At 39.0% G+C, this 22,131-nt stretch overlaps 1 protein-coding gene across 2 annotated transcripts in view; it reads left to right on the top strand.

Annotated features, from left to right (window-relative positions):
- AAMDC (adipogenesis associated Mth938 domain containing) overlaps positions 1-22,131 on the top strand; it is a 38,417-nt gene that overhangs the window by 6,474 nt on the left and 9,812 nt on the right. For both annotated transcript variants that reach the window (XM_082749580.1, XM_082749581.1), the window contains exon 2: positions 5,802-5,951. In XM_082749580.1, the coding sequence (XP_082605706.1) occupies positions 5,820-5,951 (132 nt within the window). In that variant the 5' untranslated portion in view covers positions 5,802-5,819. The remainder of the gene's footprint in view (positions 1-5,801; positions 5,952-22,131) is intronic.

Here is a 22,131-nt window from a genome sequence, read left to right as displayed (position 1 = left end):
AGTTGTGTCAAAATCTTTAAGTTGCAAGTGAAGGATAAACAGGCTTAAACAATAAAGGAAATTTATTACCTTACATAATGAAAAGACCAATGGTATGGTATGCTTGAGGTATGGTCTGATCAGGTGGTAACTCTCCTAGTACGTCTCTCTGTGTTACCTTCCTCTGCATGGGCTGAATTTTCAGGCTGATTTCCCTTTTGGTACTGACAGTTTTAAGGTACCCTTCTATATTCTATCCATCCCAGCCTCAGTATCTCAGAATTTCCCCAAAAAAGTCCCCAAACTGACACTGATTGGTACATCTCAGCTCACGTATTCAACCATTCAGCCAGTGTGACCAGTGTAGAGAGTGAAATTGAATGTACTCCATGCATTAGCCTAGGTCAGTGCTTCACTCCTACAGCTAGAGATATAAAGGTCAGTGCTTCATTCCTAAAGCTAGAGTTTATCAAAACCACAAGGAGGGGTTGCCTGGGTGGCTCACTCAGTTAAGCAGCTGCCTTCAGCTCAGCTCCCATGATGATCTCAGGGTCCTGGGATGGAACCCCACATAAGCAGGGAACCCGCTTCTCCCTCCCCTCCCCACTTGTGCACGCTCTCACTCTCTCTCTCAAATAAATAAATAAGATCTTCAAAAAAACACAAGGAGTCAATGCGTCAAGGCCCTAATATACATGAAGCTAAACCTGACAGAATTGAAAGGAGAAATAGAGAATTCAGCAATAATTTTTGGAGGCTTCAATGATGGTCATCTAGGAAAACTAAGAAGAATTCCAACAACAGGGACGCCTGGGTGGTTCAGTTGGTTAAGCAGCTGCCTTCGGCTCAGGTCATGATCCCAGTGTCCTGGGATCGAGTCCCGCATCGGGCTCCTTGCTCAGCAGGGAGCCTGCTTCTTCCTCTGCCTCTGCCTGCCATTCTGTCTGCCTGTGCTCGCTCTCTCTCCCTCTCTCTCTCTGATAAATAAATAAATTTAAAAATCTTAAAAAAAAAAAAAGAATGCCAACAACAACAACAAAATCTTGAACTATACTATAAAATAACTAGACCCAACACACACCTATGGACACTGGACAACAATAGTGAATACACATTTTTCTCAAGTGCACATGGAAAGTTCTCCAAGATAAACCGTGTGCTAGGGCATAAAAAAGAAGCCTCAACACATTTAAAAGTGTTGAAATTATACCAAATATGTTCTCTAAACATGGAGTTAGACCAGAATGAAAAACAGAAGAAAATTTGGAAGATTCATTTATATGTGGATACTACGTGGTACACACCCAAATAATCATTGGTTCAAAGAAGAAATCTCAAGGAAAATTAGAAAATACTTTTAGATAGATAAAACTGAAACATAAAATATTAAAACATAGGGGATGCACCTAAAGCACTCCTTAAAGAGAGATATGCGCCTGTATGTTAATACTTATATTTTAAGAGAAGACTTGTATTAAAAAAGATAGCATAACTTTCCATCTTCAAAAAAGTGAGGCACCTGGGTGGTCAGTCGGTTAAGGGTCTGCACACATGCACGGACTATATGTGCTCTCTCTCTAAAAATAAATAAATCTTTTTAAATGAATATAAGATAAAAATAGAAATAAAAAATATAAATAGAAAGTAAGATTTTATTTATTTATTTGACAGACACAGTGAGAGAGAGAACATAAGCTGGGAGTGGGAGTGGGAGAGGGAGAAGCAGACTTTCTGCTGAGCAGGGAGCCCAATCTGGGGCTCAATTTCAGGACCCTGGGATGACCTGAGCCAAAGGCAGATGCTTAATGACAGAGCCACCCAGGCACCCATAAATAAATCTTCTAAAAAAAAGACAATCAGTGAAAACGGAACATGGACCAGTTATTATATGCTATTAAAGATTGTTGTGTTTATCTTAAAGTCCTAAAATAAGCCCTTATTTGCTAAACATAGATAATTAAGTATTCACAAATGAAATGATACGCTGCTTCAGATTTGCCCTACCCCCCAAAAGTGGAGGGAAATGCATCAAAATTTAAGAATGGAAAAAAGCTGGTAACCATTGAAGCTAGCCGAAGAAGACCTGAAGACTCATATTATTTTCTCTCTTTTTGTGTATTTGTGAAGCTATCTAGCAAACAAAAATTAACTTTTTGGAAAAATCACATGAAAGTACTGTATTCTATCTAAAATAGTAACTAACTTAATCATTCAACATACATACAAGAAGTGCCTGTTGTATGCGCCCTGCATCATTCTAGCTCCTGGGGATACAGTAGTGAATAAAGCAGAAGCAATTCCTGCTCTCACAGATCTTAAAGTCAAATGGAGAAGACTGGCAAAGAATATATAATTTCACATGGTTAAGAAAAATAAAGTGTGCAGTGGATTAAAGAATAATGTGGGGAGGCTATTCTAGATAGGAGAGTGAGGAAATTTCATTCTGAGGACCCAACTTTTTTTTTTTAATTTTTTTTATTTTGTAATGAACATATAATGTATTATTAGCCCCAGGGGTACAGGTCTGTGAATCGCCAGGTTTACGCACTTTGCAGCACTCACCATAGCACATACCTTCCCCAATGTCCATAACCCATCCACCCTCTGCCTACGCCCCTCCCCCCAGCAATCTTCAGTGTGTTTTGTGAGATTAAGAGTTACATGGTTTGTCTCCCTCCCGATCCCATCTTGTTTCATTTGTTCCTTTCCTACCTCCCGAAACCTCCCACGTTGCCTCTCAACCTCCTCATATCAGGGAGATCATATGATAATTGTCTTTCCCTGATTGACTTATTTCGCTAAGGATAATACCCTCTGAGGACCCAACTTTTGAGAGGGCACTGAACTGAGTAAGACAGAGAGCCATAGGAAGATTTAGGGAAGCAGCATTCCAGGCAGAAGAAAGGTACAAATTCAGAATATGGGAAAGTCTAAAATGCTTTATATAAAACTCTAGAAAAATGTATACAAAACTGTTCTCAGTGATTCTCTCAAGAATAATCTCTAAAGAGCACATTTTGTTTTTTAACTTTTTCTATTTGAGATTTATTCATTGGTGTGCCTGGTGGCTCAGTTAGTTATGCCTCTGCCTTCAGCTCAGGTCATGATCTCAGGGTCCTGTGATCCAGCCCCACATCGAACTCCCTGCTCAGCAGGGAGCCTGCTTCTCCCTCTCCTCCCTGCTCTTCCTCTCTCTATCTCAAATATATATAAAATATAAAATATATAAATATAAAAATATAAAATATAAAATAAAAAACTGGAAGAAAGCAAAGTAAACACAAGATAAATGGAAGAAAATAATAAAGATAAGCATAGATATTAATAAAATAGAGAGTAGAAAGATAGGGAAAAGCAACAAATCCAAAAATTGATACTTTGATAATAACCACAAATTTGACACATCTTTAGCTAGACAGGCCAAGATGAAAATAGAAAAGTCAAGCAACTAAAATCTGATATGAACAAGGGGACATAACTATCTTTGGTAATTTTAAAAAGGATTCTAAAGGAACATTATAAATAACTGTATGCCTACCAATTAGATAATCTAAAAGAAATTAACAAATTTCTAGAACTATTGAAACTCAAGAAAATCTGGATAGAATTATAACTAGTAAAAAAGATTGAATTAGGAATTTGAACCGCCCCCTCACCTGCCCCCAACAAAAAACCAAGAAAGACACCAAGAGTGCTAATGCACTGAGAAAATGCCATGTGTTAAAAGAAAGAAAAGAAAAGGAAAAGAAAGCAAGGAGGAATCCATCTGCAAGCCAGGAAGAGAGGTCTCACCAGACATCCTGCTGGTACCTTGATCATGGACTTCTAGCCTCCAGACTGAGAAAATTTCTGTTTTTTAAGCCTCTCAGTCTGCCATATTTTGTTATGGAAGCTTTAGAAGGCTAACACAGGTCTTTCTCAGCACCCATAACAATACTTCCCTTATACTACTTTTTAAAAGTTACTTCATATTTAAAAAATTATCTTAAAAAATTAGTTATTTGGGGGAGCCTGGGTGGCTCAGTGGGTTAAAGCGTCTGCCTTTAGTTCAGGTCATGATCCAGGGGTCCTGGGATCGAGCCCCGTATCAGGCTCTCTGCTCAGCTGAGAGCCTGTTTCCTCCTCTCTCTCTCTCTGCCTGCCTCTCTGCCTACTTGTGATCTCTGCCTGTCAAATAAATAAATAAAATCTTAAAAAAAATTTAGTTATTTGTAGATGTCTTCTCCCCCCTGTGTGTTACTCTTTGTACTTAGTCACTTGCTTAGACTAAATCTGTGATTTCTATCTCCCATGCAATGTGGGGCCACCAGGATTTGTATTTAATTTTTATTCATTCTTTTAAAGTTTATTATTATTTTATTCATTCATTCATTCATTCATTCATTTTTTTCCCATCTATTTTTTAGTAATCTCTATACCTAACATGAGGCTCGAACTTATGACCCTGAGATCAAAAGTCGCATGCTCTTCAAAATGAGCCAGGCACCCCTTTAATTTCTATTGTTTTTTTTTTAAGCTTGGTTTCCTAGGGGTCTCCTCTGTGTCTGTATTACTTAGTGTTCAGTCAAAGAAAGATTGTGATCGAACACGTTAAGCCAGTAAGACTTCCACTCTCAGGTGCCTGGGTTAAGCCTCAGTGGGTGGAATCGAGTCCCACATCAGGCTCTCTGCTCAGCAGAGAGCCTGCTTCCTCCTCTCTCTCTTTTTCTGCCTGCCTCTCTGCCTACTTGTGATTTCTCTCTCTCTCTCTGTCAAATAAATAAATAAAAAATCTTAAAAAAAAAAAAAAACTTTCACTCTCTACTGGTGAGTCAGTGTGTGCACTGAGGAACTGAGGAGTACATGCAACGTTCAGACTGTTTCCATTTCTTGTCTGGCTTTTACATTGTTCTAAGTCCTCTTGAGCCATCTTGCTTCTCAATTTTGCATGTGCTGTTGGCTTCACAGGCTAGAATGTTTGCACGATTTAGGACTCCTTGGTTTTTGCCTTTGATACATACACTCACAGCATTTGGTCCACTCTGGATATGTGGAAATCTCGTCAAGTCCCCTATGGCTCTGTCAGCTCTGAGAAATTACTGTTAAATCCCTGCCTGCTCTGCAAATCCATCGTTTGCCCCAAACAGGCCCACAAAAGCAATGAAGCAGAGCCACCTGCCATCCATATTTGTTTGTCGCTGAGATCACCAATTTAATATATAAGGCTCTAAATCAATCAAGCCTTCTCTGGCCAAAGCAACAAGAGTGTTGTTGATTTTCATATCCTGCCTTAACCAAATTGAACCTCTGTGCCAGCTGAACTGATTGAGGGCATGACAGTAATCCCAGGCAGGAACAATATGCCTGTCCTCCAAAATTCAGTGGTTTTCATAAAGAAGGACTTCTCAGCTTGTAGTATGCCTTTATTATTATTTCTAGAGTATCAAGTTATTATTTTGAAAGGTTTATCCAGCTTTATACTTGCTTTTTGGAGAAAGGAAAGGATGTGTCAACCTTCTCACTCCACCATGCTGAAGTAAATCTTTTCATTTTCTCTCTCAAAATATCAAGAATTCCTTCCAGAGTCTGAGAAGTAATGTAGTATCTAGTTTCCATAGTTAAATGATTCAGGATCTCAAGAGTTAACATTTTACTTTTTAGACCTCTAGAGAAGTCACAACCACCAAAATGACAAAGATGCTTCTTAACTCATAGAGGACCAGGGTTTACTGCATTTTATATATAGTATTACATTTTAAAAGACATTTTTGTGTATAATATAGCTCCTGTATTTTGGAGTTGTTTCAATGTTACTTAATAACATATTTTTCTTTTAATTTCAGAGTTCAGTTAAGTTCCTTATGTCCTCCCCTGAAATTGCTTCCCTATCATGGGGGCAAATGAAAGTACAAGGCTCTACTAAAATCTATAAGGACTGCAAAGTGTGGCCAGGGGGAAGTCGGGCTTGGGATTGGAGAGAAACAGGAACTGAGGTAAGCTGTTAGTGTTTGATTAGTACTGCATAAGGCTGACCAAGTAATTTTAAACGTCCTAAGCCATAATGACCAAGTGAAGAGTAACTATTCCTTTTATTCCTCTCTCTATCTCAATATAATGCACATACCATTAAATCACTCTATTATTTTTTTTTCAAAGATTTTATTTATTTATTTATTTGAGAGAGAGTGAGTGAGCCAGAGAGCAAACAAGCACAAGCAGGGGAAGGGCCGGAGGGAGAGGGAGTAGCAGACTCTCCACTGAGCAGGTAGCCCCATGCAGGCTCCCTCTGAAGACTCTAGGATCATGACCTGAGCTGAAGGCAGGCATTTAACTAAGCCACTCAAGTGCCCCTAGCTCACCTTTTTAAAGTATGCAATTCAATGGACTTTTTATTGGCATAAACTTGTGCAGTAGTTACCAGTGCTAATTCCAGAATACACTTACCACCTCAAAAGGAAAACTCATAACCATAAGCAGCTACTCGCCATTCTTCCCTTTCTTCTCTCCCCACAACTCCTGCAACTGCTAATCTACTTTTCTTTTTTTAAGATTTTTTTTAAAAGATTTTATTTATTTGACACAGAGAGAGAAATCACAAATAGGCAGAGAGGCAAGCAGAGAGAGAGAGAGGGGAGGAAGCAGGCTCCCTGCAGAGCAAAGAGCCCGACGCAGGGCTTGATCCCAGGACCCTGGGATCATGACCTGAGCCGAAGGCAGAGGCTTTAACCCACTGAGCCACCCAGGCTCCCCTAAGATTTTATTTTATTTTTTTTTTTAAAGATTTTATTTATTTATTTGACAGACAGAGATCACAAGTAGGCAGAGAGAGAGAGGAGGAAGCAGGCTCCCTGCTGAGCAGAGAGCCTGACGCGGGGCTCGATCCCAGGACCCTGGGATCATGACCTGAGCCGAAGGCAGAGGCTTTAACCCACTGAGCCACCCAGGCGCCCCAGATTTTATTTTTTTAAGTAATCTCTACACCCAATGTGAGGCTCAGACTGAAAACCTGAGATCAAGAGTTGCATGCTCTTCCAACTGAGCCAGCCAGGCTCCCCTAATCTATTTTCTGTTGCTATAGATATGCTTGTGCTAGACTTTTATTATGAATAGAATCATTCAGTTCTCTTAGGTATATACCTAGGGTTGGAAATGCTGGTCATATGACAAGTCTAGATTTAATCTTTTGAGGAACTGCCAAGTTTTTTTCCAAAGCAAATGCACTGTTTTACATTTTAGATTGTAGGAATTATGAAGGTTCCAATTTTTCTAAGTCTCTCCTCACTGACACTTGTTTTGTTTTGTTTTTATTATATATCATCTTGGTGGTTGTGAAATGTTATCTCATTGTGGTTTGAACTTGCATTTCCCTTATATTATACTTCCTCCAGGATTCTCATTGTGCCATGCCCAAGGTAGAGCCCCTAGCTCTTGACCACATTCACTTAGGACTTGTTCTCAGCCACAGACAGCTGGGGGCAGGATGAAAAACGCTTAAGTCCTGTTTTTCCCAGGAATGAAGCCTTCCAGCTGGTAGCTGCGTGGGGAAACAATTCTGTGTTCTTGGCCATAGCAGTCTGGATGGAGTGTCCACCTCACTAAGCTAGGAGCAGGGTTGCAGGGCGGGTGAGGGTGGGGTGTCAGGCTGCAGTCTTTCTGAAAAACCACAAATACTCACCTTTCCTACCAAATATTTATAAATTGTCCCAAAGAGATGTTTCTTCATTTGCTGTTTGTTCCTAGGATAAAATTTTTTAATTTTTTATTTTTTGATTGGGGTGGGTGTAAAATTTGTTTTTTGTGGGTTTTTTTTTTTTTAGTTTTTCTTTGTTTCTTTTAATAATTTTCATTTTGGAGCAGGTCATGGAGCTCTTTGTGCTGTAATGATAGAAGTTGTTCCTTCAGTTTTGAAAGATAATTTTGCTGGATATATAATTCTTGATTAAAATTCTTGTTCTTGGGGTGCCTGGGTGGCTCAGTGGGTTAAGCCTCTACCTTTGGTTCAGGCCATGATCCCAGGGTCCTGGGGCTCAGCGGGGAGCCTGCTTCCCACCCCCCCTCTCTGCCTGCCTCTCTGCCTACTTGTGATCTCTGTCTGTCAAATAAATAAATAAAATCTTTAAAAAAAAAAAAAGAATTCTTTTTCTTTTAGCACTTTGAATATGTCATCCCACTTTTTGGGTTTCATTGGTTACTATTGAGAAACAACTATTAAAGTTTCCTTGACTTGACAAGTCATTTCTCTCTTGCTGCTTTCAAAATTCTTTGTCTTTTGCTTTTGACAATTTCACTGTGATGTGTCTACACATGAATCACTTTGAATTTATCCTACTTGGAATATGTTGAACTTTGTGGATGTGTACATTGTTTTTCATCAGATTTGGGGAATTTTCAGTTATTCTTCAAATATCCTTTCTGCCCTTCTGTCTCTCCTCTTCTGTAATACCCATTATGAGTATATTGTATGTTAAATGATAGTCCCTCAGGTGCCTGAGGCTTTGTTCATTTTCTTCTCTTTCCCTTTTTTTCTCAAATTGCCAGTCTCAGTTGATGTATTTTTCAGTTTTGCTGATTCTTACCTACTAATGAGCCTTTTTAGTGAAATTGTCACTTGGTTACTGTACTTTTCAACTCCAGCATTTCTATTTTATCCTTTAAAAAATAATTTCTAACTATTGATAGTCTCTATTTTTTAAGATATTGTCCTCATACTTTCCGTTAGTTCTTTGAATATGGCTTCCTAGAATAATGATTAGACAGAGGTTTCTTTATATGCCTGAAACCAGTAGGTGTTCCCAGTGTTTGCCAAGGGACTCTGTATGCAATTTGAGCCATGTAGTCAACACTCAGCCGGGCTGTTTAAAATTCTGCCTATTTCTTGCTTATGTATGTATGTAGGTCAGCCAGAGCAGTGACCTTAGGGCCTTTTCATGTTATTCTTGAGCATGAGCACAATCATGGACGTATATTTCAATACCAGGGTTTATATCAGAGCTTTTCAAAGCCCTCTATGGATATCTTATTTCCCAATTTTCCCTTTTGAGTTTTTTGGATGACCTCTTGTTTGCCCTGTTGTCTAATGCATCAAGCAACTGCATTTTTAAAAATTTGTCTCTGGGGCTGCCTGGGTGCCTCAGTGGGTTAAGCCTCTGCCTTCAGCTCAGGTCATGATCTCAGGGTCCTGGGATCAAGTGACATATCGGGCTCTCTGCTAGGCAGGGAGCCTACTTTCTCCTCTCTCTCTCTCTTTCTCTCTCTGCTTGCCTCTCTGCCTACTTGTGATCTCTCTCTGACAAATAAATAAAATCTTTAAAAAAAAATTGTCTCTAATAGTTTGGAACAAACTTCTTTGGAGGTGGCGGTGGGGGAAGAGATTTACAGGGCAAACTCCCAGTCAGATCAAATAAAGACAGCCTACAAGTTGGGCTGTCCAGAGAACCATCAGACTGGTCAAATAATGACAGTTTTCTGGGAATGGAGGTTTGAGAAAGTTTTGATCTATTACTCCATGTTGTGTGACTTCCAGACAGGTAGTTTTCACTGTGACTGTGTTTGTTGCTTTTCAAGGCTACTACAGAACTGGGGATGGAGTAGATTGGAATAGGGCAAGTTAAAATTAGGCAAAGCTCACTTTTCAGTGATTTTTTTTTAATCAACGCACCCCAAATTCCTGGAAACCTTTGTTAACTTCCGCACAACAGAGTACGTTTATTTTTATACTTCTTCCATTATTCTCATTGCTTTTATGAAAAAAAGGATTTTCAGAGGTTCTTCACAAAATTTTCTCTGATATCAATCAGAAATAACTGTTTCAGGGGTACCTGGCCTCAGTTGGTTAAGGGTCTGCCTTTTGCTCAGGTCATGATCCTGGGTTCCTGGAATCAAGCCCCAAATTAGATTCTCTGCTCAGCAGGGAGCCTGCTTCTTCCTTTCCCTCTGCCTGCCACTGCCCCTGCTTGTGCTCTCTCTCTTTCTCTTTCTCTCAAATAAATAAATAAATAAATAAAACCTTAGAAAGAGGGAAATGAAGGAAGGAAGGAAGGAAGGAAGGAAGGAAGGAAGGAAGGAAGGAAGGAAGGAAGGACGAATAAAACTTTTGGATTCATACTTACACAGTGATGTGCTGGTCATGGCTTTCACTGGCTTGTGAGAATTGATTGTTAAATTTTCAGGAATTTTGTAAGCCAGTTTTTAGACAGAGCCATTATTAAAAACTAGATTATATATTTACTCAGGTGAATCATTTAAGACCTATGTAATATATTTAAAATTCATTATTCCTAATTATTTTACTATATTCTATGCTTTTGAAATTATTTATATCCCCTATTACCTGTATGGTGAAAATAGTATATATGTGCTACTGTACATCTCTTATTAACTCTGCATTCAGTGATGTCACATTGGTATCTTAAATATCATGGGAATATTTACACCACAGAAACTGGAAAACACTGCATATTAGGGGTTCTTTTTTTTTTTTTTTTTGTCTTTGTAACTTAATGGCTTTGAAAATTGTATTATTAAACATAATAAGTTTAATTCATTGCAAATTGGGAAGAATAATAGACCTCACATTCAAGTTTTAAGAATAAAATCTTAGAAATTTGATTTCTTTCTCTCCACCCTTATCAGTGTCCTGAATTTCCTTTATACTTTTCAAATACCTATCTGTAGCCACAACCAATATTTTGCATTGTTCTTCATATTCACACTTTTATATTAATGGTACCACCTCTTGTCCACTTTTTTGTATTGAGATGTTATTCTACTTTTCTCTATTCTTTTGTAAGCTGTGCTTTTTATTTCTATTTTCTCAGTAGTTATCTTTTTTTTTTTAAGATTTTATTTATTTATTTGACAGAGAGAGATCACAAGTAGGCAGAGAGGGAGGCAGAGAGAGAGGAAGCAGGCTCCCTGCTGAGCAGAGAACCCGATGTGGGACTCGATCCCAGGACCCTGAGATCATGACCCTAGCCGAAGGCAGTGGCCCAACCCACTGAGCCACCCAGGTGCCCTCTCAGTAGTTATCTTTAAAATCGTGATATGTTAGGTTGAACCACATGAAATTAACAATATTTTCTAGAAAAAGAGTTGAATTTAGGAATTGTGTGTAGTTCATCCTGATAACACCTTAAGGTCTAAAATTAATTTTTATCTTTACTTTAGTACGCTTTCCTCTAATCACTTCCTTTCCATCTTATACATTATTGTTATCCAATAATTTAGTTCCTTTAAAAGTAGAAATTTTATTTTCTTATTTAATTAAGATACTTTGTTTTTTAATCATTACAATCAATGTTTGCTTATATTTATCCACATGTATACCAGTTTCCTTGCTTATCACCCCTTCTTTCAATTTGGATCAATTGTAAATTGATTTCTTTCTTTCTTTTCTTTCTTTTTTTTTAAATTGCTATCCTTGCAAATTCCTTTAGTGAGGATCTTTTGATAAACTCTCTCCATTTTTGTTTGTCTGAAAAGGTTCTCATTTATTAATCCTAATTTTTCTGGCTGTTCTAGGTTGACAACAATTTTTTATCTGTGACAATAATTTTTTATCATAGACCCGAATGGTCTATGTCCTTTTTGACATTTGTCCTGTCAAAAACTTATATTTGTTTCTTCATGACATCCTACATTACTTTCAATCTGGGACAACTATTAGTTAATTTCCTGAATGGGAGCTTCCCAGATCATGCTGATTAGTGTACATTTGAACCCCAAAGTAACATGTAGGCAAGTTTGTGATTATAAATTCTCAGGGGACACATTTTCCCCCAACACAGAGCCCCAGCTGGCTGAGACAGAGAGCTTTCTTTGTCCTTTTCCTGGATTTTTTGGGCCAATTCTTTTATTTATTTATTTATTTATTTATTTGACAAAGATCACACATAGGCAGAGAGGCAGGCAGAGAGAGAGAGAGAGAGGAGGAAGCAGAGTCCCCAGTGAGCAAAGAGCCCGATGTGAGGCTCGGTCCCAGGACCCTGGGATCATGACCTGAGCTGAAGGCAGAGGTTTTAACCCATTGAGCCACCCAGGCACCCCAGCCAATTCTTTTATTGAAGATGGGTTTAAGAAGGGCACGCTGCCCATTTGGAAGGCAGCTATGCTCACCACTATACCACCAACGCCCGCTCACGCTGCCCATTTGGGAGGGGTGTCACATTTCCTTGCTTAAGGCTTGCCTCCTAGTCTCAGAGTGTCTCTTAAATTAATAAGTCAGGAAACGACAGATGTTGGCAAGGATGAGGAGAAGGGGAACCTTCGTAAATTGTTAGGGGAATGCAAGCTGGTGCAGCCACAACCTATGGAGGTTCCTCAAAAAGTTAAAAATAGAGCTACCCTATAATCCAGCAATTGCACTACTGGGTATTTACCCCCAAAGATACAAATGTCGTGATCCTAAGGGGCACCTGCACCCCCATGTTTATAGCAGTGATGTCCCCAATACCCAAACTATGTAAAGAGTCCAGATGTCCATCAAGAGATGACTGAGTAAAGGATGTGGTATACACACACACACACCCATATATATAAATAATATTCCATTGTGGTGTGTGTGTGTGTGTGTGTGTGTATAATGGAATGTTACACAACCATCAAAAAATATTAAATCTTGCCATTTGCAACAATGTGGATGGAACTAGAGGGTATCATGCTGAGTGAAATAAGTCAGTTGTAGAAAGACAATTATCATATGATCTCCCTGATATACAGAATTTAAGAAACAAGGCAGAGAGGATCATAGGGGAAGAGAGTTAAAAATGAAACAAGATGAAACCAGAGAGGGAGACAAACCATAAGAGACTCTTAACCTCAGGAAACAAACTGAGGGTTGCTGAAGTGGAGGGGGAGTGGGAGGGCTGGGGAGGCTGGGTGTTGAACATTGGGGAGGGTATGTGTTGTGGTGAGCACTGAGTTTTGTGTAAGACTGATGAATCACAGACCAGTACCCCTGAAACAAACCTCTGTACACAAATGAAAAAATAGTTGAATATTGAAAACCTTAGCATATGAATAGTTTACTATAACTCCAAATGTATATAATTTGTAAACAAAATGATTTTATACTTCTAGAGTATCACATTCTATAGGACAGACACTTCCAATGATAAAATTTCTCATTAAAAATTAAAAAAAAAAAGAATATAAGAATGGCAAGTGCTGGTACTTCAATATCAGTTGATCATTCTGATTTTCAACTGTCTCTTCACTTTGGCCTCTGGGAATTTCCCTTTCCTTTGCAAGCTCAGCTAAGCATTTCAAGGGATGCTTATTTTTATCCAGCATTTGCAGGCATTTTGTTTAAAGAAATTTTCCTCAAGTGTAATAGTTTATCACATTATAAACAATCACACCTACATAAATCTGCATAGTAAACAGTCATACCTACATAACTGGGCTCCACAGAAGAAGAGAATTTCAGCACATGCTCTCTGTTCATGCCTTGGTTTTGAACCACATGCTGTCATCATTTCCATCCAAACATCTAGTTGCTTGTTAGCTACTAACCTTGATCTTAAAGAAATATACTGGATGGTTAAAAGGATTGAGATATAGGAGGGGTAGAATGAGAGAAGGCTGAGGAATAAGAAGACATAAGGCTTTTGAACCAAATGATTCCACTGTATTATTTTATAGAGTGAAGCCAGAGTGTAAGACATAGGCAGTAGGATGGTTCACAGATGTCTGTAGTGTTGAGTTTATACCTTATTCAGTAGACAAGGCATAGTCACTTGAGATTTATGCAGGAGACTGATATGTCTGACAAAGATTATCCAGATTATGGCGATAAGATATATTGGAGTACTAATTTATGAGTGTGCCACATTGAAGAGATTTTTTTCCTCCTCAGAAATGGATTTAACACTATATAGTGTGCTTTTCCCAAATAAGACTATATGAATTAATATTACTATTAACCTCATCCTTTATTTAAGGAAAATTAAGGACAGAGAAGTTATATAACTTGCATAGACACAGAGCTAAAAAAAAAAAAAAGTGAAATCAAATAGCAAACCCAGGTCACATTCTAACTTTATTTCCCATTCCTTCCTACTATATCATGATTCCTCATATAAACTTTAAGCTTAAAAACCATAAAACTGAAACTATAAAAAACTGTAAAACTAAAAAACCCTATAAAACCAAGGAGGTACCATTGATGATAATAGGAAGATAGGAAAGGGTTGCCATAAATTTAATTTTGATCTTTAAAGTTTTATTTGTCAGGGTGCCTTGATGGCTCAGTCATTGGGCATCTGCCTCGGCTCCAGTCATGATTCCAGGGTCCTGGGATTGAGCCCTGTATCAGGCTTCCTGCTCTGTGGGAAGCCTGCTTCTCCCACTCCCCTTCTGCCTTCTTGTGTTCCCTCTCTTTCTGTCAAATAATAAATAAAATCTTAAAAAAAAAAAAAGTTTTATTTGTCAGTAGGATAAGCAAGAGGAGGTAGTCTAGAAGACTAGAGGTTCTAGTTGGGATAAGAGCTGGGAGAGAGAGAGGAAAAACCGAGGTGTTGATCTATAGCTCACCTAGATAGGGGCAGACTGACATGGACTCAAAGGCCATGGAGTCTTCATTGACATAATGGAGACAGCCTACTTCACAGGGCTGATCTAAGGATTAAAGTACTGTGCTAGATGGGATATAGGCAATAGATGGAGCTGTTATTTTTCAGTCAGTAGTAGTGTGGGTGGAAATGAGACTTTGAAAACTATTAAGAAGGTGAAATTGACAGGATAAGGCGATTTGTTAGATTTAGCAGGCGAGGGAGAATTCTAGCATGGATAACTGGGTACATGGTGGTGCTGTTCATTGAGATTGGGTATATCAGAGCAGGAATAAATGTGTTTATGTTTAGAGCAAAGGCTGAGTAGAGAAAATGGTGTATGTTGAACCTGAATTTATATTAGGGCTTCTAGATAGAGATATGTAGTAGACATTTAGGTTCGTAAGTCCTGGCACTGTCACATTTTAGCTGGTAACCTTAAACAAGTTATTTAGCCTTTCTGTGCCTCAGTCTATAAAAGAAGAATAATAATGTCTGTTTTTCATAGGTTGATGTAAGAGCATGGCATGGGCTGGGAAGAATAAATTTTTTAAATGTATGCAACTTACCTTCATGCAAATTCATTCTTTTCTCTCAGTCAGTATTTCTCAGTGTCATTCATGAATCTCTTGCATCACAATCACCTAGAGTGCTTGTTTAAAATGCATGTTCTTTATCTCCCTCATTCTCCCAACCTACTCAATCAGAATCTCTTGGGGGTGGGACCTGGAAAATAATATACTTCAGGGGGTTGCTTTGAATATTAAATATGTTCATCTTTGTAAAGCTTCTACCACAGTGCCTGTTACATAGTAGATACTTCATTTTTTATAATGATACACTTCCAAAATTTCCTTTCAATCCACATCTCCTATATTTTATAACACACCTGAAGACCTAGTCATTCCATACCAAATACTTACTCCCTTACAAACTTACCATGATCTTTCATTCCTTTGTACTTTTGCTAAAACCATTTCATTTACTTGAAATTACCTGCTTCCCTTTATACCTGATGAAGTCTTACATGTTCTTCAATTCTTAGCCTTTGTATTATCTCCTCTCTGAAGCACTTCCTGATAATCCTTGTGAGAACAAGCTGCTCTCTTGTTATTTCTGTAATACTTTGTGCCTCTACGATAGCACTTTGTATGGTCCATCTGTATTTTATTATTTTTTTAAGATTTTATTTATTTATTTGACAGAGATCACAAGTAGGCATAAAGGCAGGCAGAGAGGGGGGCGGGGGGAGAAGCGGACTCCCTGCGAAGCCAGATGTGGGGCTCGATCCTAGGACCCTGAGATCTTGACCTGAGCCAAAGGCAGAGGCTTCTCTGAGGAATCACATTATAATTCCTTTTTTTTTTTCAAGATTTTATTTATTTATTTATTTATTTGAGAGAGAGAGAGAGAATGAACTCAAGCAGAGGGAAGGAAAGAGAAGAGGGGCATGGGGGGAGGAAGAGTGGAAAGGAGAAGGACAAGCAGACTCAGTGCTGAGCAAGGAGCCCTGCGTGGGGCTCAAGCCCCCATCCCTGAAATCACCACCTGAGCCAAAACCAAGAGTTGGATGTTTAACCGAGTGAGCCATCCAAGTCCCCATGTTGTGATTCCTTTTTAATTAGTTTAAAAGGGGAAGATTTGTCTAGGTGGTATGGTCAGTTGAGGGTCCAGCTCTTGGTTTTGGCTGGAGTCATGATCTTGGGGTTGTGAAAGTGAGCCCTACTTTGAGCTCCAGGCTCGGTGCAGAGTCTGCATGGGATTCTTTCTTCCTCTCCCTGCCCTTCCTACTTGTGCTCTCTCTCTCTTTAAAATAAAAAATATTTAAAAATATAGGGGCGCCTGGGTGGCTCAGTGGGTTAAAGCCTCTGCCTTCGGCTCAGGTCATGATCTCAGGGTCCTGGGATCGAGCCCCGCGTTGGGCTCTCTGCTCAGCGAGGAGCCTGCTTCCCTCTTTCTCTCTCTCTCTCTGCCTGCCTCTCTGCCTACTTGTGATCTCTGTCTGTGAAATAAATGAATAAAATCTTTGAAAAAAATATTAAAAAAAAATATATATAGCAGATTTTATCATGATTACATAATGGAAATACCAAGAAAATGTATTGTCTTCAACTAGTGTCCTTAAAATAAAAATACTAAATACTATTGTTAAATAATACTAAATACTACTACCTCCTCCCAAAACTCTACCAGTCATGAAACAACTATTATGTATGTAGTCAAATACAGCTTTTCCAGGATCACACAACTAATCATTATTGGAACTAGGATTTGAACCTGAGTCCTACTGTAAAGCCCATACTTTTCTACTATCTCATACTGTCTTTGCTCATTTCTATTCTGAAGTAATAATTGTCTTACAGGAGAAGACGTTACTATGTGTAAACATACATGGGTCATTCATGTATATATTCTTTTGTTAGGGTGAAAGGAGTCAAATATAACAAGTTTAAAATGAAAAGAAAGCCAAACTGGGGTGCCTGGATGGCTCAGTTTTTATGCATCCCACTCTTGGTTTCAGCTCAAGTCAGGATCTCAGGATTCTGAGTTTGAGTCTCAAGTCAGGCTCTGCACTCAGTGTGGAGTCCACTTGTCTCTCTCCTTCCCCCTCTGCCCCTTCCCCGCTTTTTCTCCAATAAATACATACATACATACATACATACATACATACATACATACATAAATACATAAATAAATAAATAGGGGGTTGGGGGAGAAAGCCAAACCACCCAAGGGCAACTAAAGGAAATGTGGAAACTTTACTCCAACTTGTTATTTTGAAAACCGTATGACCTATACAATGCCTATATGAATAGCACAGTAAATTCCCCTACACCCTTTTTTAAAAAAGATTTTATCCATTTATTTGTTAGAAAGAGAGAGAAAGAGAGAGAGAGAGAGCAAGCATAAGCAGGGTAGGGGCAGAGGGAGAAGCAGGCTCCCTGCCAAGCTGGGAGCCTGATTCAGGACTCAATCCCAGCACAACCCAAGCCGAAGGCAGATGCTTTCTGAGCTACCCAGGTATCTCTCCCCTATACCCTTAATCTAATAATTTCAAGTATAACAATTACTTTCTTTTCTTCTCTAAACACACACAGACACACACTTCCCCCGACCCCTGAATCATTTGAGTGTAAATGTTAGATATCATATTTCAGCATTTCTTTCCCAAGAACGTGAACATTCTCCTACATAACTACAATATCATTATCATAAATAAGATTATCTTTGGTACAATAACATTATCTAGTATATAGCCTAACTTCAAATTTCCCTGAAGTCCCCAAAATGTCCTCTATAACTTTTGTTGGTTTTGTGGTTTTACTTTTATATATAAGACAGGCAATAGGTATAAAATAGAACATAGTTCTCAGAAGGTTGTAGAATTGACGACACCAGAGGGTCTGGTGCTCAGGGTAATGCTACCTACGGAAAGACAGCTGAGCTGAGCTATTCCTAACCCTTTTACCACTTGGATTTGTTTGCTTTTGCTTTTGTTTTCCCATTCACCCTGTAAACCTTGTTGACAACAGAAGGCCTGTGCTGAGCTGCTTCTCGGTTGAACCTCTTCTCCTTTTTTTAAATTTTGAAAATTTTCAAACCTGCATAAAAAATAAGCACTTGTATTCCATCAACCTGCATTCACCAGTTGTTAACATTCTGCCATATTTACTTAGTCTTTCTCTGGCATACACCCTACCCCATTCCCTCTCCCCTTTTCAATGACATTTTTGCTGAATCATTTGAAAGTAAGTTACATTGTGACACTTGATACTTATATGAATCCTAAACACTGCAGCCTGTATCTACTAAAACAAAGCCTTCTGCCAGACAAAATCATAAAATCATACTCAAGGAACTCAGTTGCTCCCCATTTTTTCTTCTTTTATCACATGGGTATTTTTGAAATGTCTAGGCCAGTTGTTTTGTAGAACAGTCTACAATTTAGATTTGTCCGATTTTTTTCTACCATGATTATAGATGCAAGTTAATCATTTTTGGCATGAATGCTTCCCAGGTTGTCCTGTCTTCAGTGTATCATATCTGGGGGCAATGTAAAGTCAGTTTGTCCAGTTACTGATGAAGTTATGTTTGATCATGTGGGTTAGATGGTGGTAAAGGTACATTTTTCCATTTGTAATCAGTTAGTACTCTGTAGAGTAATAATTTGAAACTTTATAATATCTTGTTCCCCAGCAACCTTTTCAGCCAGTGGTTTTAGCATTGACCACTGATTTTTGCCTGACTTTACTAAATTAATGGTTACAAAATGATGGTGTTTCTGTCATTCCTTCACATTTATTAGCTGGATTCTGATGTAAGGAAGAGCTTTCCTTTGGCCACTCTTGTAGTATTACTATGGGCTCATACTATCTTTTAAAATTTAATATATGCTATGTTCTGAATGTATGTGCCTTCCCCAAATCCATTTGTTGAAGTCGTAACACCTAAAGATGATGGTTTCAGAAGGTGGGGACTTTGAATGCTTAAGTCATGAAGGTGTAGCCCTCATGAATGGGATTAGTACCTTAGAAAAGAGGCTGCAGAAAGATCCCTTCCGCCACATGAGAACAGAAAAGGCACCGGCTCTTAACCAGGAGGAGGGACTTCACCAAAACTCAATCCATAATCATGGATTTCTAGCCTCCAGAACTGTGAGAAATAAATTTCTATTGTTTATAAACTACCCAATTTGTGGCCATTTGTTACAGCCACTTAAGCAGAATAAGATAATGTTTTAATCCACTGCGATTAGTAATATTTTTGAGGTTAAAATTGTCCCACACTTGGCCAGTGTTCTTCTTTTTTTATTTTTTAAGATTTTATTTATTTATTTGACACAGAGAGCGAGAGAGTACAAGCGGAGGGAGTGGGAGAGGGAAAGGGAGAAGCAGACTCCCCGCTGAGCAGGGAGCCTGATGTAGGGCTCGATCCCAGGACCCTGGGATCATGACCCGAGCTGAAGGCAGACGCTCAACCATCTGAGCCACTGAGGCTCCCCAGACCAGTGTTCTTTTGATATGTTCCCATCAGTTTTTTACCACTGCCTTGTTTTCTGGGATAGTAAGATATATTATCCCTAGATTCAGCCATTTTTTCAAGGAGCCCCGGTTCCTTTTAGTGAAGAACGGCATCTAGAAATCAAGAGCTGGATATTAGGTGTGCCCATTGTTACTGAGACATCACTCCATCTATACCCTTTCAGTTTACAGAGCCGTGTGTGTGTGTGTGTGTGTGTGTGTGTGTGTGTGTATGTGTGTGTGTGTGTGTAAAAATGAGTTCATAATGATACCTCCAGTTTAATCCAGCACCTCAAGATTCTTTTATTCCCCCATTCCATATCTGTGCCTTTCTTCTCCCACAGAGAACCCGAGTTCCAAAATCTATCAATATAATTACTTATTTGGTGTGTTCTACTATACACACAAAACAGTTTTGAAATCACTACACCAATACCACTACCAACATCAAGATCACAAAATAAAATTCAAAATCTTTATTTTTTTTTAAGATTTTATTTATTTATTTGACAGAGATCACATGTAGGCTGAGGCAGGCAGAGAGAGAGAAAGGGAAGCAGACTCCCCGCTGAGCAGAGAGCCCTATGCGGGGTTCCATCCCAGAACCCTGGGATCATGACCCGAGCAGAAGGCAGAGGCTTTAACCCACTGAGCCACCCAGGTGCCCCCAAATTCAAGATCTTTATAGGTGTTTTCGTACTTGGAACACATCCCATTTAGGCGTACAGTCAGAACACTTAAAAAGTTAACTTCATTTATCTTTTCTTTTTGTTGTATCATCGGTTTGATATAATTGAGGTCATTTGATTCTGTTGGCATGCTGTCTTAAGTGTCCCCCTACTTCCTGTCTTTGTTGATTTAATTTTTTTGAATATATAAAATATGTATATGGTTCAGAAGTCAAAACAATTTAGCAAGGTACACTTAGGAAAGTCTTACTCCTTTTCCTGTCTCTACTATCCCATACCTACTTCATTCCAATAGGTCAGTGACTATCTTTATTAGTTTATGGTTTATCTGTTCTGTATTTAAAAAAAAATAAGCAAATACATATCCAGATACATACATACATTCTTCTGCTCATATTCCACTGAAGTTTATATTGGTGATAGCATATCACATTGCCATAGCTAATTGCAAGGGAGAACAGAAAATAGAGGCTCTAGCTGGGGGGCCATATGAGCCAGAGTAGAGGCAGAATGGATTTTGAAAGAACAACTAGCAGTCTGCCACTTGCCACGAGGAGATGTGAGGGCAAGTCTGCCAACGAGTTTTTGGAAAATATTTCCACTCTTCTAAACTAATAAAGAGGCAGATTACTAGATCGCATATCTGTTTTTAATATTTCAGCCATTTTACTTGTATAAAATCTGTTGTCTTTGCAGTTCTATATATTTGATACTGTGCATCTTAAAATTTTATTTTGAGAAGGGGCCATAGGCTTTGCCAGATTGCCAGTGTGGCCTCTGTCACCAGAACTAAAAACAAAACACAAAACGCAAATATGCCTCTGCGCTGGCAGAGACAGGAAGATCGTTTAGGAGGCTCTTAATTCAGGCAAATGATAATGAGAATGTGAGGCAATGTCCACGGGGGACAGATACCAGAGATCCTTTAACCTTCACTCACAGAATCTGCTTTTATCAGCAACACAGACAGATAACAGCATTGCCACTAACCGCTTATTTCAGCAGAAGGAAATGCTTCCTTGAAAGTGTAATTCAGGAATGTTTTCTTTTCAAATTTAACATAAAATAGGAGGAGATGTCCCAGCCATCTAAGATGCCACTTTGTTGTTTAGCAGGTACAATGAACGTTATTATTAGCTGGACATTTTCCCACAATTAATAGTCTTCCCTCAAGAAAAAACAGTGAGCTTTTACAACCTCACATGGTGTGACAGAAAGCCTCTTAAAGAAGAGGAACAGAACCAGACACTCGCGCAGGGAAGAGAGCCTTAGTGGTTTGCCCCAAGGGACTGGAAGAAGCGGAGGATGAGCTGGTGACAGGTGGAGGACACCTCAATAACAGCCTGATGCTCCAATCACAGGCTCTGCATGAGGCTGTGAGTAATCACCCGTCAGTGCCTGGATCCACAGGCTGTTGCAGACTTCTCTTTCACTGCTCTGTATGTGACACCGTGGGCCTGCAGTCTAGCACGCAGCAGCCAGATTTGTCACTTGAGTTCCATTGATCTAGCGTCTCTGATGGGCTGCGGCTGTCTTTTAGTCTCTGAATCTCCCAAGGATTATGGTTTTGCACTCTTTCTGACCTTTCGCTTGATTTTGAGCAGTGTCTTGTTTCCTTATACTAGAATGTGAGCTCTTATTGTCTGGCAATCATGACGCTCCTCAAAGAAGATGGAATTCTTTGTTAGATGAAGCAATCTTTTGATATTTCAGTTAAGTGCATTTACTTAAGGAAGGTGAAGCTCTCCAATCCTGATTTGTAATTCTATTAAATATTTACCTTGGTCATAGCCCCAGAAAAATATTTTAAGTTCTGTATGGCATCACTGCAGCTCAGAGTGATTCTAGGATTGATCACAGACCCATTGAACTAAAAAGGCATCTAATCTAATCCTCTTACATTCCTTTAAGAAC

This window comes from Mustela nivalis, assembly GCF_964662115.1.
Source record: "Mustela nivalis genome assembly, chromosome: 9".
NCBI lineage: Eukaryota > Metazoa > Chordata > Mammalia > Carnivora > Mustelidae > Mustela > Mustela nivalis.
The sequence above is the reverse complement of the archived record's forward strand: the minus strand, read 5'-3'. Positions and strand labels throughout refer to the sequence as shown.